This window comes from Lactuca serriola, chromosome 7 (assembly GCF_051521515.1).
Source record: "Lactuca serriola cultivar US96UC23 chromosome 7, Lser_US96UC23_V15, whole genome shotgun sequence".
NCBI lineage: Eukaryota > Viridiplantae > Streptophyta > Magnoliopsida > Asterales > Asteraceae > Lactuca > Lactuca serriola.
Genome location: NC_136414.1, coordinates 42,537,874 through 42,555,265, shown reverse-complemented (window position 1 = coordinate 42,555,265; position 17,392 = coordinate 42,537,874). Strand labels below are relative to the sequence as shown.

General features: G+C 35.6%; 1 protein-coding gene across 1 annotated transcript; it reads left to right on the top strand.

The window, feature by feature from the left end:
- Positions 1-14,102: 14,102 nt before the first annotated feature.
- LOC145063913 (F-box protein SKIP19-like) lies at positions 14,103-15,760 on the top strand. Its single transcript, XM_079011472.1, has 3 exons — positions 14,103-14,151; positions 14,690-14,978; positions 15,163-15,760. Exons 1-3 carry the CDS (start codon positions 14,103-14,105, stop codon positions 15,758-15,760), a joined length of 936 nt encoding a protein of 311 aa, XP_078867598.1.
- Positions 15,761-17,392: the final 1,632 nt, after the last annotated feature.

The window sequence follows — 17,392 nt, the reverse complement described above, 5'->3', positions numbered from 1 at the left end:
GGCGGACGCACAGGTCGTGGTAACAGAGGTGGCTCGTCCGGTGGGCACTTCCTTGGAGGTCGCTCGTTCAGTGGCCTACAACGCCAATCCTTTCCAAATAATACCCAATCCGCATGGGCTTTTGGCTAGTATCCCACAAATCAAGTCCATTCGTCTGCCACTAGGCTGTTGCCAAGCACAACGCTGCCTGGTCAACTTGGTCCTTCTTCCACTTCAGTTAATGGACCGCCACCATCATCAGCCCATCCTAATCATCATTTTTCTTTGGCCCGCCCAATGCACCTGGTCCTTCTGCTCGGGCCTATGTCCAGCCTCCACAGCCCCATCAGCCTACTGCACTCCCAGAGATGTTCAATGCTATGTCGTTAGGTGTTCCCGCCAATGATGGGTGGTATATGGATACCGGTGCAAGATCACATTTACACGCCAATCAAGGTATACTCAAAACTGTTGTAAATAATTGCTCTAATTTTTCTTCATCTGTTTTGGTAGGTGATGGATCCTTTATACCCGTAAGTAAGATCGGTCACTCTTTTCTTCCTCATCCTTATCGTCCTCTCATTTTACGCAATATCTTAATCACTCCTCAAATCATTAAGAATCTAATCTTTGTCCGTCGTTTTACTTGCGATAATATTGTTTCTTTTGAATTTGACCCGTATGGTTTCACTTTGAAGGATCTCCAAACCAACCAAATTCTCATGCGATGTGATAGCACTGGTGATCTCTATCCTGTCACCGCTCTGTCTCGTCAAGCTTTATTGACTGTTGCTCTGTTCATTTGGCATTTGCGTCTTGGGCATCCCGGTCGTCATGTGTTCAAGACTTTAGTTGATAATCATTCTATTTTATGTTCAAACAATAATAAAATTACCAGTGTATTTCACTCATGTCAAATGGGTAAACATGTCCGATTACCTTATAGTTTGTCTAATTCTGTTTCACCTTTTGATCTTGTTCATTCTGATGTGTGGACATCACCGGTCACAAGTATTAGTGGCATTAAATACTATGTTATTTTTCTTGATAATTTTTTGCATTTTTTGTGGGTCTATCCATTACGTGCTAAATATGATGTGTTTATCAAATTTGTTCACTTTCGTGCTCTTGTTTGAAATCAATTTAAAACAGACATCAAAGCTTTACAATGTGATAATGGTGGCGAATATAATAACAAACAATTTCACACTCTTTGTGCCACCAACGGTATACAAATGCGTTTTTCATGCCCTCACACATCTCAACAAAATGGTAAATCTGAACGCATGCTACGGTCCATAAATAACATCGTTCGTACTCTCCTATTTCATGCTTGTCTTCCACCCGACTATTGGGTTGAAGCTCTCTAAATGGCCAAACACCTTCTTAATATTCTTCCATCCTCTACAATCAACGATACTCCCTTCCATAAACTTTATCGTGTCAAACCCACATATAATCATCTTCGAGTTTTTGGTTGTTTATGTTTTCCAAACATTATTGCTCCCAAATTGCCCCCCCCCCCCCCCCCCCCCCCCCCGGTTCTACACCGTGTGTGTTTCTTGGGTATCTTACCAATCATCGAGGGTATCGTTGCCTCAACCTCGACACTCAGAAAATTATTATATCTCGTCACGTGATTTTTGATGAGACGACATTTCCCTATGGCTCCATGACACCCGATCAAGCGCCCTCATATTCCTTCCTTGAACAATTTGATGTCCCGTCTAACTTCAGTACCACATCACCAACTTCTCTTTTCGATAACCTTGACACTCGTGAGCCCATCTCCGAAGAACAACTCACATCGAGTTATTCTTCACTCGCCTCACCTTCCTCGGCCCAACCTACCTCGGCCTCATCTCCCTCGACTTCCTTTCCTCACGTTCCCTCTTCCGCCCCTGTTTATGATTTGGGCCAATCCAGTTCTGATGAGCCCACAGTCATTCGTGACACGCCTCATGCTTCTCCACCTACTGTGGATCAGCCTGGTGTCAACGCACCTAGTGTGGAGGCACCCATTTTCAAATTTAATTCTACTCCGACCTCTCGTGCTTCTTCTCGTCCTTCTCGTGTTCGTCCTCCGTCTACGTCATCTCATCCTATGGTCACTTGCAAACAACGAGGTATTACTAAACCGGTTCAACGTCTCAATCTTCACGTGGATTCTTCACCAATACCTCGGTCTTACTTACAAGCATTTTAGGATCCACACTGGCTTAAGGCAATGCAAGAAGAATTTTCTGCACTTATTTTGAACAAAACATCGGTCCTTGTTCCTAAGCCCGCTAATGCTAATGTGATTAATTGTATTTGGCTATTTAAAAAGAAGCTTAATGCGGATGGCTCTTTGTCTCGATATAAAGCTCGTCTAGTTGCTAATGGACATGCTCAGCGGCCTGGAATTGATTGTGATGAGACTTTTAGTCCAATTGTTAAACCGACATCGATTCGTACTGTTCTCAGCATTGCGGTTATTCATAAGTGGCCTATTCGTCAGCTTGATGTTAAAACGCCTTTCTTCACGGGAGTTTGCATGAAACTGTTTATATGAATCAACCTCCTGGTTTTCGAGACCCATCCAAACCCAACCACGTGTGTCTTCTTCATCGATCTTTATATGGTCTTCAACAGGCCCCTCGGGTGTGGTTTCAGCGATTTACTACGTTTATTACTAATATTGGTTTTACTAACAGTAGGTGTGATTCTTCATTGTTTATCTACAGACAGGGACCGCATGTTGCTTATTTGCCCTTGTATGTTGATGATATTGTTCTCACGGGGTCTTCAACTCAGCTTTTGTCCGATATTATCTCTATTCTTGGCTCTGAATTTGCTATGACCGATCTTGGTGATTTACATTATTTTTTGGGTATCTCTGCTACACGCTCTGCTGATGGTCTTTTTCTCCCACAACAAAAGTATGCCAATGAGATTCTTGCATGTGCCTCCATGCTCAACTACAAACCAGCCTCAACACCGTTGATCTATCTGCCAAATTTGATGATACTGGTCCTGTAGCTGATCCTACTCTATATCGTAGCCTTGTGGGTGCCTTGCAGTACTTGACCTTCACAAGACCAGATCTCACCTATGCGGTCCAACAAGTCTGTCTCTACATGCATGATCCTAGAGAGCCACATTTTTCCTCTTTAAAACGGATACTTCGATATGTTCGTGGTACTCTTCATCACGGTCTTCAACTTTATAGTTTTTCGAATCATGATATTTACGTTTACTCTGATGCGGATTGGGCCGGTTGTCCAGTCACTAGCCGTTCCACATCTGGTTATTGTGTCTTTTTAGGGCATAATTTGCTCTCCTGGTCCTCAAAGCATCAATCCACTATTTCACGCTCTAGTGCCGAAGCCGAATACCGACGGGTTGCCAATGCGGCTGTGGAAACGTGTTGGATTCGTAATCTTCTTCTTCTTGAGCTACTTATTCTCCGCATAAAGCTACTATTGTGTATTGTGATAATGTAAGTGCTGTTTATATGTCATCTAATCCGGTTTAGCATCAGCGGACGAAGCATATTGAGATAGATCTCCACTTTGTCCGAGACAAGGTTGCTATAGGTCAAGTTCGCGTCCTTCATGTGCCATCTTCTTCTCAATATGCTGATATTTTTACAAAGAGTCTTCCATTGGCTCTATTTTAGATTTTCGGTCCAGTTTGAATGTCCGTTCTTCTCCTCCCGTTCAAACTGCGGGGGGCTGTTAGTGGATCTTTCTCGTATTGTATTTTGTATTAGTATAGTCCACATGTATTGTATGGCCAAAGGCCCATTCTGTCTAATTTTGTATTTATACGGCATAATGAATGAGAAGGGTTTCCAATGGGAAAATTACTCTGTTACATTGATGAGCTTCAATGCATGAAGGAAGATCTTGAGGATATGTGTTAACAAGGTCGTTAGTTAAACTCAGGTTTAATTCTTTTATGAACTGTCTTTGTTAATTTGCATTAGATAATGTTGAGCAATAGGAGGCAACTTCTTAAAACCGAACAATTCCAAGAGGTTAAACCAAAAAACCACGCATGAAAACGTGAACATGATCAACTAATGGGAAAATTTTATATTGTTGAATATACAATAAAATTTCTTTGGGGAATTGGTATGGCTATTTTGGCTGTGCTCATGCATGGTGTTTGATTCTTTCATTATGTATTTCCGGAAATTTGCATACCATATACATTTGTTGATTGTGTTGTATAATTTTTATTATTTCACATAACACACTTTTTTCTGTATACTTTAAAAGCTCATGTTTGGAGTGAGGTGCATGAATGGATCTAGTCTGAGATCTGGCTTAATAAGCAATGTTTTAAGGCGTGGTCTCTAAAAGCCCGGCTACACTACATTAATTTACTCTTAATTCTATATCTATGTCTCAGATGGGTCTTGAACCCTCAATATAATGTAGGGAAGGCATTCCACCATACCATTTGGTCAAACGTTGGTTTAGTTAAGGATTGTTAAATGCTAATTAATGTATATTGTTCTTTTTTCTCTGTCATATAATTGATTTATGATTTTATAAATATATCTTTTTTTTTTTGGGGTAAATATGATAAAGGATTTACGTTTATATATAGCATAAGGTGGTATTTGAATGTGTACTTTAAAGGTAATAATTGATTGCTAGTTTGGCAAATTTTTAATTATTTAGGTTAGTACTAAATACAATACCAAAACTAAAGAAAGCTAAATAAATTGTATTTTACTTAGGATATTTGAATCAAAATATTTAATATTGATTCATGACATTAATGATCATTTTCAAAGCTTCAAACACCCCATATAAAAAGAATACCATATGATAATCCAACCTTTATGCCAAATAAGATATTTCTGATAAAGTTTCTCTTCACCGACATGCCTTCATGCCTATCCTAGATTCCTAGATAAATAAGAATTACTTTTTGATCTTTCTACATGCCAAATAATCGAATACTTGTATATTTTTTATTGCTAGCCATGTGATTATGCCACGTGGACAACTATGAGTATCAGCACAGCTGTAGAGGTGATTTCTTCCATGGTTTCGTTTTGCAAGTTTGTATTCAACTCTCGGCATCTGTTCTCCTACATCTTTAAGCTTCCTGAGCATTATAGGGTTTAGAAAGGTTGGCCTTTCCTACATCAAGAATCAAAATTATTCTTCAATATCTGAAGTCTTAACACATGGAAGGAGTGAAAAGCTAGTATCAACAAGAATCATTGTCAAACATGGCTCAAGAGTCTCCTCAGATTGCTATTATAGGTGCCTAAATCTTCTTAAAACCACAACTTCAATACCTACCCAGGCTCGCTGAAATCTCGTACATCGTTGTTCTCAAAGCTATGTGTAGATGCTCCAAGGTAATTCTTACTAGCTGATTTAAGGAAAACAAGAGTATGACAGCTGATTTTTTCTTGGATTAATTTGATAATAACAATCTATAAGTCCATGTAGAAATTGTCAAGGGAGGCTGTTGACATTGCTCCGAAGACATTTCATAACGGAAAGTGTAATGGGAGACGAACGGTCTTGATGAAATTATTGAAGATTCGTACATTGTTGGGGCTTGCTCTTTCTGGCCAAATTCAGGTTCATTTCAATGAGATTTTCTATGGATCTGTGTAGTTTTTTTTTTTTTTTTTTTTTTTTTTTTTTGGAGCATGTTGGACATATAACATATAATCATATGTGAAACAATACTATGTATTTGGAGAATATAATGCAGGAGTTCCACATATAAAAATGCTATATGTTCCTATCTGGGAGAGTTCTTTTTATGGATATGAGGATCTGGTTTTGAACTTCTTAACTTATTAATTTTTGAAGAAATTTTGTTTTAATATTAAGAATATTGTTGTTAGAAATGTTAAATTATAATTCAAGTAATGACATTGTATTTTTTTCTTCCATTTATTAAAAAAAAGCTAGCACCTAATTTTTTAATATAATGTTTTTGTAGTAAAATATATGCCATAAAATGTTATTTCTTTTAGGAAATTATAACGTAGCATAAAAAATAACACTAAAATCAAAAAGTGATATAGTGACATATAAAAACGTGCCACTCGAAACCAAAAAGTTTGTTGCGACACAATCAAAAAGTGTCACCAAAGACTTATAGTAACATTATTTTTGTTCCAAGGAGGCTTTTAGTGGCAAGTTTTTGGTTTTAAGTGACACTTTTTCTATGCCACTAAATGTCATTTTATTTGTAGTGTGAGTCTTATTTATGGAGATTATCGAGAGTGTTTGGTTACCGGATATTCAAGTTCACTTTATGTTGGGGATTTAGATGCTAGAAGCCAGAAGGTCACTTAGAGGTTATGTGTTTATGAGGAAATTCATATGTGAGTTGGAGGACAACTCTTCAACATTCAATGACGGAAGCGCTAAAGGTGGCGATTTGGTTAAAGGGGTTGATTAGTGATCTTGGGATTAATTGGGATCAAGTTTGGTTTGTCGTGATAGCATGTGTGTTAAATGCTTGACTAAGGACATGTGTTCTATGGTCGAACCAAACACATCAACGCCCGATATCACTTTATTTGTATCGAGAGTCGGGTCAAATTGAAACAATTAGTAGTTGGGAGGAAGGAAAACTCGGACGACATGCTAACTAAACCTATCCTTGAAAACAAATTTCCTCATTTTTAGATTTCCTTAATAGTGAAGATGGAAATTGTAAATAAAAAGCAATGTTTTAAAAACCGGTTTTTTAGTTGAACCGGTATGGTGACCGGTTCCCGGTTCAACCGGTTCGACCGCCAGGTGAACCGGTTTTTATATTTTTCATGTTTTTTTCTATTTTCCTACACATACATACATATAGAAATTATGAATTTGATGTTTAAAGTTCAAACATTAAAAATATACATAAAAATAAGTTGTAGATGAATCCAAATATATTAAAATAATACATAACCATAAGTTTTAGTGTTTTACATCAATCCATATACGTCAAAAAAAATAAAAATAAAGTATAATATCGAAACAAAATATAGTTTTTGATGAATACAAACACATCAAAAGAATTTTTAACATTTACCATATGTTTTTATTTAGAAAGAAGTAAATAGATTTGAAAAAAAATCACTAAAGTTTATTATGTAAATGGTTCTTTTTCATGTGTTTTTATTCGGTTTAACCGGTTTATTTTGATCGGTTCAACCGTTTTTTTTTAAAAACCGGCCGGTTCAATCCGGTTCAGAAATCAATATAAAACCGGTGATAGTTGAACCGCTCCCTCTCCCAGTTCCCGGTCCAACCGGCCGGTTCAAACCGGTTTTTAAAACATTGATAAAAAGCGACTCAATTAGGGGCAGTTTGGTCATTTCACCTTATAGAGTTAGACAAGTCAAATCTGTTTTCGCTTAGTTCTACTTTCCTATTTCAGTTGACAATTTTGCTCTTCGCAGTTTCTTGTGCTGATAACCAATAAAAGAAGCAATTGGTTCCATCATCTTTTTTGGGCCTAATTTTTATACTGTTAATTCGTTTTTGTTTAAAAGCTGGCACGCCCTAAAATATCGTTAATGTTTCAGGATGGGTTGATATGAGCCTGATGATGACACGGTTTACTATTTTTTTAAATGAAATAAATCATATGTTGGTTGTTATTTTTCGTAAAAGAAAAGTAAATTCCCTATTATGAAAATTGGACGGAATTATATTATTTGCTTTACTAAAATAAATGGGGATAAAATGAGTAAATGTCGATGCATATCGTCTTTTCATAAATGACTGAATTTGTAAAACACGCAAAAGGCTAGGGAGAATATTTGTAAATCATTCTATTCCGATAGAAAATGGGATTTCCGATAAATACTGCCGTAAAATCATCGTAATTCATAGCTGCCTAAAATGGCGTCGACTTCAGCAGTCGAGACGTCGTCGGCAAGGAAGGAATCTCCAAATTGGCTGGACATGCCTCACGAACTGATGACAGATATACTTCAAAGATTGCGTACAGGGGAATAACTCAGGGGCGCAGGGCAGTGGGCTGAGTAGGGCAGTCAAAAGGGTGCCACAATTGGAGAAACTTCACCTTACTCTTATCGCAACGGATGCAGAAGACATTGAACGTATTGGACGGAATTGCGCTCAGCTCAGGTCCTTCCAAACATGCCAGTTAACCGGCATGACATGTGATGATCGTGCTATCGCTATTGCAAACAACATGCCTGAGTTACGCCATTTGAAAATCCTTAATTGGTGAGCACATGACAAACAATGGATTACAGGCCATTCTTAACGGCTGTCCTCACCTTGAATCCCTAGACATTTACATGTTTGATAGCCTTAATCTTGATGGGAATTTAGTAAAAAAGTGCATGGAACGGATCAAAGATTTTAAGCACAACTCAACACAAAATTCTGATGATATGTATATGTATTCCTTTGGGTCTGATGTCGATGAATTTTCTCACGACGACAATTTGGATTACTATTATTGGGATTAGCCGGTCTATAGCTTTGGTAAATTAGAGATATTGAGATACTATCTATCTTTCTGCTTAGAATTTGTTTGACGTGGGTGGGTATTTATGTTTTTTGTTCCTGTCATGATAGCTCGCTCCAAAAGCACATACTTTTGCTTTTAGAAAAACATTTATCTTCAACGCTCATTCACTTTAATACTTGTCTAATAATACTAAAATCATCTCGATGTGAATCTGCTTCCTATGCTCCGTGCGCTTCTATTCAAAAGCCACTAAATGAGCCTCTCTCGTGTGTATGTTTGTCACATGATGGTTTTTATTCCTCGGACCCTGAGGTATAATGTTAGGAATAAGATCTGATAAACGCACACGAACACGACAAATAAATATGCCAAGAAAAAATAAAGAACACAAGGATTTAATGTGGTTCACTCGATTAGATTAAACCATGTTCACGGACGACCCAGAGAGAGGTTTTCATCAATAGCTGTCAAAAAAAATGCTTCCATACATTATAAGGGAGCTCTATTTATTGAGACAAGTTGACCTAAAGCTCTGGGGTGGACCTAAATGAACGACAATTAATATCTGACTCAGTGCACTGCAGTCTTACATGCAGCCAGCCATACACCGCAGTGCGTACATGCAGCCGTAAACTGCAATACTTACACCACAGCTGGCCGTGCAGTGCAGTGTCTCCTGAGCCTCACTACAAGAGTACATACCTATCCCGACGACACCTATGCCGACAACGGGTGTCGTCGCTAAAAGAACCCCTATGCCGACGACATGTCGTCGGCACATCGTTTGCAAACTTTGACTAAATTGCTTTGACCAGGACATGTGTGCCGACGACATGTTGTCACTACAGGTCTGGCAGGAACGACAAAATTTTTCGCGGTATATTGAAACTCTGTACCACCGACCACTTTTCGTCAGGATAGGTAACAAAAAATAGCTTTTCCATTTATTTTAAATAGATGTTCCAGAAATAGAAAACGCCGTCGTTTTATATAACCTATAACGACGACATGTCGTTGGGATAGGTTGCGAAAAATAGCTTTTCCATTTATTTTAAATACATGTTCCTGAAATAAGTACGACGTCGTTTTTGTAGATGACACCTATACCGACAACTAGTCATCGTAATAGATGACACCGGTTGCGACGACTAGTCGTCGCTATAAGTTTGCCGACGATACGTCGTCGCGATAGGTAATTAATAAAACTTTATTTTTTCCCCCGAAAATATGATTGACGAAATCTGTCCCGACGCCGTGTCGTCGGCATAGGTGAAGCTATGGCGACGACATCTATAGTGACGACACTATTGACCTATGCCCACGCGACTATCCCGGTGACTCTATACCGACGACATGTCGTCGGTCAGTATGGGGTCCGAATTTGTCGTCGCCATAGGGTGTTAATGTTGTAGTACCCTGAAGTCACTTTGCAGCTATAGATTCATGGCGGCAGACTAGTTGCTCTATCGCTATTATATTTCATATTCATACTGCCAATCTACACGCCATCAATAATGCAAAATAGACATTCTGCTCCTTATTTTTAGTTACTAAGAGAGGTCGGTATGGGCAACGACGTTATTGGGTGTTATTGCATGTTATAACACGTGAACATCGCCCCCATTCCCCGTTATTAGGTGTTATGAGACTGCGCGTTACTCCCCGTTACCACCATAACACGTTATAACGTGTTTTTTTTGTCATTTCCCTAATAACATGGTGTGGGCGTTGCCCACACCTACCGGTCTAATAAAAAAGGTAGTTTATGGAGTGCCAATTATTGTAAAAGCATTATCATCTCTGTTTTTTTGGCTTGTATAAGTGTTGCGTAGAGTATTAATTTGGATGTATACGTCTAATAATTGGAAAATGGGACTATATTAGAATTGAACACACACTTGGGATGAAGATAGGTTGCAACAAGCCCTCAATTTAGTTTTGACAAAATATGATCAATCCTTTGAGAACATGTGGAATTTTTTTGGATAGCTTCATCAATGTAGATAAGAAACACAATGTATAGTAAGATTTGGTGAAAAAATTGTATATCTTTGGAGTTTGGAGGGTATCAATATTGTTGCGGTATGCCTAGAAAATTAATTTGATGCTAATATATGTTTTCTATGATATATCTCGTGTTATCGTTTATATATATATATATATATATATATATATATATATATATATATATATATATATATATATATATATATATATATATATATATATATATATATATTTCCTGTGAGAGAATATATCTTGCGTTATATTTTATGTGATAAATTGGTAAAAACAAATTGATCTTGGAATTAAAAAAAAAAGAGTATTGTTGTTTGATTATGTATAGTTATGTTGGATTGTATAGTAAGATTTGGTGAAAAAATTGTATATCTTTGGAGTGTGGAGGGTATCAATATTGTTGCGGTATGCCTAGAAAATTAATTTGATGCTAATATATGTTTTCTATGATATATCTCGTGTTATCGTTTATATATATATATATATATATATATATATATATATATATATATATATATATATATATATATATATATATATATATATATATATATATATTTCCTGTGAGAGAATATATCTTGCGTTATATTTTATGTGATAAATTGGTAAAAACAAATTGATCTTGGAATTAAAAAAAAAGAGTATTGTTGTTTGATTATGTATAGTTATGTTGGATTGTATAGTAAGATTTGGTGAAAAAATTGTATATCTTTGGAGTGTGGAGGGTATCAATATTGTTGCGGTATGCCTTGAAAATTAATTTGATGCTAATATATGTTTTCTATGATATATCTCGTGTTATCGTTTTAATATATATATATATATATATATATATATATATATATATATATATATATATATATATATATATATATTCCTGTGATAGAATATATCTTGCGTTATATTTTATGTGATAAATTGGTAAAAATAAATTGATGTTGGAATTAAAAAAAAAAGAGTATTGTTGTTTGATTATGTATAGTCATGCATAACGGGTGATACCTAAACTTGATTTACTTTCACATCATTTATTGTTGGTGATTTTAGTGTCACCGACCATTTGGTGTAATTAGAGTAAACACGAGTGCCAAGGGGATTAACACTATAATCTAATACAAGCTAGGAGGTGCAGAATCCACACTTGTATAAGAATAGTTTGGTCTCAGGCCCTACAAAAGGTATATGGCATTTCGGAGCTGAAAGCTGGTGGGAAAGCGGTTATAACTTCCATATACCCATTTACAACCTCCGAAACGGAAGTAGTGTATAGTGGTTATAAAGGAAGTAGTGTATAGTGGTTATAACTTCCAGTAGTGGCTTTAAAATCCATGGACTTGTCATAACTTCCACTAGTGGTGATAACGTCTAGTAGTTGTTTTCACTTCCATGGAGTTGTTATAACTCTACTAGTGGTGATAACTTCCAATAGTGTTCATACCTTTCATTAGGGAAATTTCAAAGTTGAAAGGTGGTGGAAAAACGGTTATACCTTCCATATACCCGTTTATAACCTCCGAAACGGAAGTAGTGTATACCCGTTTATGAACACTATTATTACTTGTAGCATCATACTTTTGTTATAGCATCATACTAAAAAGTTCGCTTTTCTTGTGAAAAATCAGAAGTATATCACTACTTTCAATAGTCGGGTGCCCAAATGAAAGAAATGAGAAGTTGATTGCTATTCTCAGTAGAAAAAAGTAAATTCCCCAAAACAAAAATTGGGAAAAATTAATTTTTATTTTATTTAGACTATTTGCTTTATTACATAACTAAGGATAAACCGAACAAGAAATGTTGTTTTTTCTCTCAAGGATTGTAGTTGAATAACACACAAAAGCACAAAGAAATATTTTGTAATTTACACTTCTCCAATAGAAAACAAGGCTTTTGATCAACCAAACCAAGCTTAACTTTTTAGATCGAGACACATATGTGAAATCATCGTATTTCATAGTTGAAATGGCAGCGACCTCCACCTCAGAGGTATCTTCGACAATGAAGGAATCTCCAAATTGGCTAGAAATGCATGATGAACCAATGGAAAATATACTTTAAAATTGGGCACCATAGAAATACTCCAGAGTGCACAGGGAAAGTATGTACAACTTGGGGAGAATTTGCAAAGGATTCTGATACGGAAGGTCATCAATATTCCCATATCTCTTGATAATTGTGATACAATTACAATGTGGAGATAAGCAGACAGTCGATCTCAGCTACGGGAACCGATTGATTTTAGTAGTGAGGGGTTTTCCCACTGAAGATCACCTTCATCACATTGCACCACGGTAGGTTTAGGTTTCTTCCCCTTCCCACGGCTATGCAATTTCATAGTCATGTCACACACATACGAAGTACACACTATCATGACTGAAAAAATAAAGACATTTATTGCATCTTTCTAAGCCTAAAAAACAATATACAGGGTAGGAGTTTTGGTACAAATTTATAATCTATTTTATTTTGGCTTGCGTTACGTGTTGTGTTGTATATGTGTTGTATAGCGTATTAATTTGGATGCATATGTCTAATATTGGGGACTATAATAGAGTTAAGACACACTTATGGTTGCAACTTGGCTCAAAATGATTGAAGCAATCAAAGCCAAAGGCAAATCAAATCAATTTTCAATTGAAAAAATTCTCAATTTGGAAAATATGTGTTATGATATGTGATACTTTGAATCAGTGAAAGCACAGGGTCGGCCCCTTCGGGGGCTTGACTACACTAGGCTTTGATGTAGTCTTTAGCTATGAGTCAAGCTGGGAAGTTGGTCATTGGAATTATGGTTAAGTCAATCTGGTTATTGAAGTTAGTAGAATTCGTAATTGTTTTACTAATTGATAAAAATAACATACATCGAATTAGTTTGGTGATTTAATTTAATGTCGATGTAAACTGTAAATTGCATGTTTTCATACTCACAAGCTTATGAGGAGGAGCGAAGATAGTTGGAAGTATTTACATAAAACTTAAAACAATCTGTTAGCTTAATTATGTGAGCTTGTTGAGATTAGCCCCATTTTGGATTTAAAAAGTACATAAATATGAGTAGTATTTTTTTAATGAGTAGCAATACCGAATACGTCTTGCAGAATATGCTCACATACATATGAGGTAGTTCCAAAAAATCTTGTTGAGTTTGTATGGACATGATTTCATATTCGACTAATCCCCTTGATCTTCTATTCTTGGCCATTCACTTTAGCCACCCGAATGTCACTTGCAATTTATTTTATTATATAAAACCAACTAAAAGTAGGTTGTTATTTTGTAAATTATCAGAAGTATGTTGTTATTTTTGATAATTGATTGCCTAAAACAAAAAGTAAAAAAAAAAATCAGAAGTTGATTACTATTTTTCATAAAAATAAATAAATTCTATAGAACTAAATCGGACAAAAGTAAGTTAGTTATTAATGATTTTTTTAAAAGTAATTAAGAATCCAGTGAACTTGCAATTTTGTTTCTTTCGAAAGGCTGAATCTGTAGAGTACACAAAAGTCTGGGACGATTTTTATAGTTCACCCTTCTCCAAGACTCCAATAGAAAAAACTGATTTTCCACAACCGAAATGACGCTTACTTGACAAAGATGAAACCAAATCGATAAAATCATCGCATTTCAAAGTTGAAATGGCATCGACCTCTGCTGCAGAGACTTCCTCGGCAACAAAGGAACCTCCAAATTGTTGGTGATTTTTGATCATCAATGTTATTTAAGTGTAATGAGATTACTTTGTGTTGACCAAAAATGATCTTGATAAATATTAAACAAGTAAGGAAGGTGCTGAGTACACACTTGTTTAAGTTTGATCAAGTTTCAAAGTACACTGTCATTTAGGGGCGAAGCCCCTGAACGAACGGGGGTCCGGGGGCAGCGCCCCTGGGAGTGGGGTCCAAGGGGCGGCAGCCCCTGGCGGGGTCCAAGGGGCAGAGCCCCTGGCTGGTTTGACCCTTATCCATATATCCGTTTTTATGACAGTTTTTATGGTTTTATGACAGTTTAAAACTGTCATATGACAGTTTTCAGACAAAGATATTAAAGTTGGTTTTGGTCTCATTTTCTGGTACATATGAAAATATCATCAAACATTCTCGGTTCTTGTCTCTCTGAGTCTTATCCAATTGAGGATTTGGGAGTACCACCAAATACTTCGATTTGAAAGTGATAATCACAATTCTGAGAATTTCCAAGCCTTTCTACACCCAAATTTCTAACACAAATTGGTTGAAAATGCCTGAAGAACTGACGGTAAATATATTTCATAGATTGTGTACTTCAGAAATACTCAACAGGGCAAGGAAAGTATGTACACCTTGGCGGAGAATTTGCAAGGATCCGGCATTGTTGATAGCCATCGATATGATCAAACCTGTTGATGACTGGTCCAGGGATTACACCATAGAAACGCTGACCAAGCAGGCAGTCCATCTAAGTTGTGGGGAATTGATCGATTTCAGTATCGAGGGATTTGGCACAGACGATCTCCATGATCACGTTTTGCTACGGTTTGTTTCCTCCACCTTCACTCGCTATTCAATTTCATACTCATACGCATTCATCATTTGTAGAAAATATATACACATCTAGCCTTGTTTATGTTTGCTGCCAGATATTTTATTTGTTTGTAGTAGTTTTAAATTACTGAAAATATGTTGTTTTCTTTGGCTCTGAATGGTGATTTGTCACCAGGTCAAATAAGCTGAACCGTCTTTGCCTTACAAACTGCTATAATATGACGAGTAGTGGGTTGAGTCAAGCAGTCAAAAAAGTACCACAATTGGAGAAACTTCACCTTACTTATATCTCTACCAAAGCAGAAGACATTGAAGTTATTGGATGGAATTGCCCTCGGCTAAAGTCCTTCATATTGGCCAAAGAGTACTTCAGTGAACCATTCATCGAAAGTAACAAAGATGCCCTTGCCATTGCGAATAGCATGCCTGAGTTACGCCATTTACAGCTGTCTAATAGTAACATCACAAATGATGGACTTCAGGCCATTCTTGATGGCTGCCATTACCTTGAATCCCTAGACGTTCGTATGTGTTATAACCTCGATCTTCATGGAAATTTAGGAGGACTGTGTATGGAACGAATCAAGGACTTTAAGCATGACTCTACTGAAAACAGCAGGATTCATCCTCAAATTCATGACTATGATTACCTTGATGATCTGGATTTCCCCAGGCGTTCCTATGTGGATGACTATTCTGAAGGTGACAGCCTTGAAGACTTGATCAGGCAATTGGAATATGAAGGAATTGTAAGGTATCGTAGGTTTCGTTGAAATGAAGACATTAATTGTTTTGGTTTATTGTTTAACATATGCAAACTGGATGTGGCTTAGCTGGTATGTAGTTTTGCTTGTAGATGTTATCTATAATTCTATATGCTTAGAATTTGTTTAATGTTGGTATGTTTTTGGTTCTTGTAATGTTACTTAGTTTCCAGGACCCAAATTGACAAATCGAGAACAATGTGAAGGAAAACAAAAAATTCTCCTATTTCCTGTGAAGCACTCCAAATACTCTCATCTCTTTTGTGTATTTCCAACCATGCATTTCTTAGGCTTAAGTTGATCCTTTTCAATCGTTGTTGTATATATTTTTTTGGTTAAATCAAACATTTACATGGCATTCAAGTACGATCCTATGAGAGACCTTACCATGAAATTAGGTAAGATAGAAACCAAATATGATAAAAACAAGTGATAAATGGTGGCACTGGCTGACACGTGAACAATGTGCAAATTGATCTGCCCCTATATTTCAAAGGTGATGATTCGGTCTAAACATGACTGGTTATGATTTAATTAAAAAAAAGAATAATCATTCTAAGATATGGAAAACATCTTTGCTGCATAAATTGGTAAAAATAAATGAGAAACATTATTGTATAAATATGCCTTTACCCAAGGTAAAACCATGATAGGCTAAACCAATTACACGTAAAAGGTTTTATTTATCAAATTTGTATGGTTTTTTATTAAATTATTCAGCTCATTTATTTGATTTAGGACATTGGAGGAAGTAGCAGCGTACGTTACTATTTTTACCAACACCTGAAATGAAAAATTAATAAAAAAAAAAAAAAAGAAAAAGAAAAAGACCCATGATCTTGTATAACAATTTAATGAAAGATGTGATTTTTAATGTATTAGGTGGGCAATTTTTAAATATGTTGTGGGGATATGAATAGAATAAGCACCTGGATCAGGCTTTGTTGATCAAATAAAGATACCACTATCCAATATACATCTTTAGAGTTTTGTTGTAATTTATGTTAAGTTCATATTATTGTTTCAATAAACTTTACAAAAGTTAATAGGAAAAAATATCCACTCATTTATTTGATATAGGACATTGGAGGAAATAGCAACGTACATGGCTTGGAAAACGAAAGTTAATATATATATATATATATATATATATATATATATATATATATATATATATATATATATATATATATATATATATATATATATATATATATATATGTTCAGGTTCATTTGAGACCATTCTAATTTTGTGAGATCGTGAGACCAAATCTAAAAAAAAATTTAAAATGCAAAATAAATGGAAAAATCCAAATATGGAACTTGAATTAACTAAAAAAAAATAAAAAAAAATCCCGTTGTTTGTTTTTTTTTTTTTTTTTTTTGAAAAATACGTGAAATATTTTAAATAGAATATTACACTGACATATTCTAAAAAATAATTTTAAAATGCAAAATAAATGGAAAAATCTAAAAATTCTTTTTTTAAATATTATTTTCGGAACTTGAATTAACTAAAAAAATAAAAAAAAATCCCATTTTTTTTTTAAAAATACGTGAAATATCCTAAATAGAATATTCTAAAAATAATTTTAAAATGCAAAATAAATGGAAAAATCAAAAAATTCTTTTTTTAAATAT

Excerpts from the sequence above, each read along its gene's own strand:
- LOC145063913 (XM_079011472.1), top strand. The coding sequence starts at position 14,103 with ATGGCATCGACCTCTGCTGCAGAGACTTCCTCGGCAACAAAGGAACCT. Across the intron at positions 14,152-14,689 it reads CTCGGCAACAAAGGAACCTC|CAAATTGGTTGAAAATGCCT; the intron begins CAAATTGTTGGT and ends AAATTTCTAACA. Across the intron at positions 14,979-15,162 it reads CATGATCACGTTTTGCTACG|GTCAAATAAGCTGAACCGTC; the intron begins GTTTGTTTCCTC and ends ATTTGTCACCAG.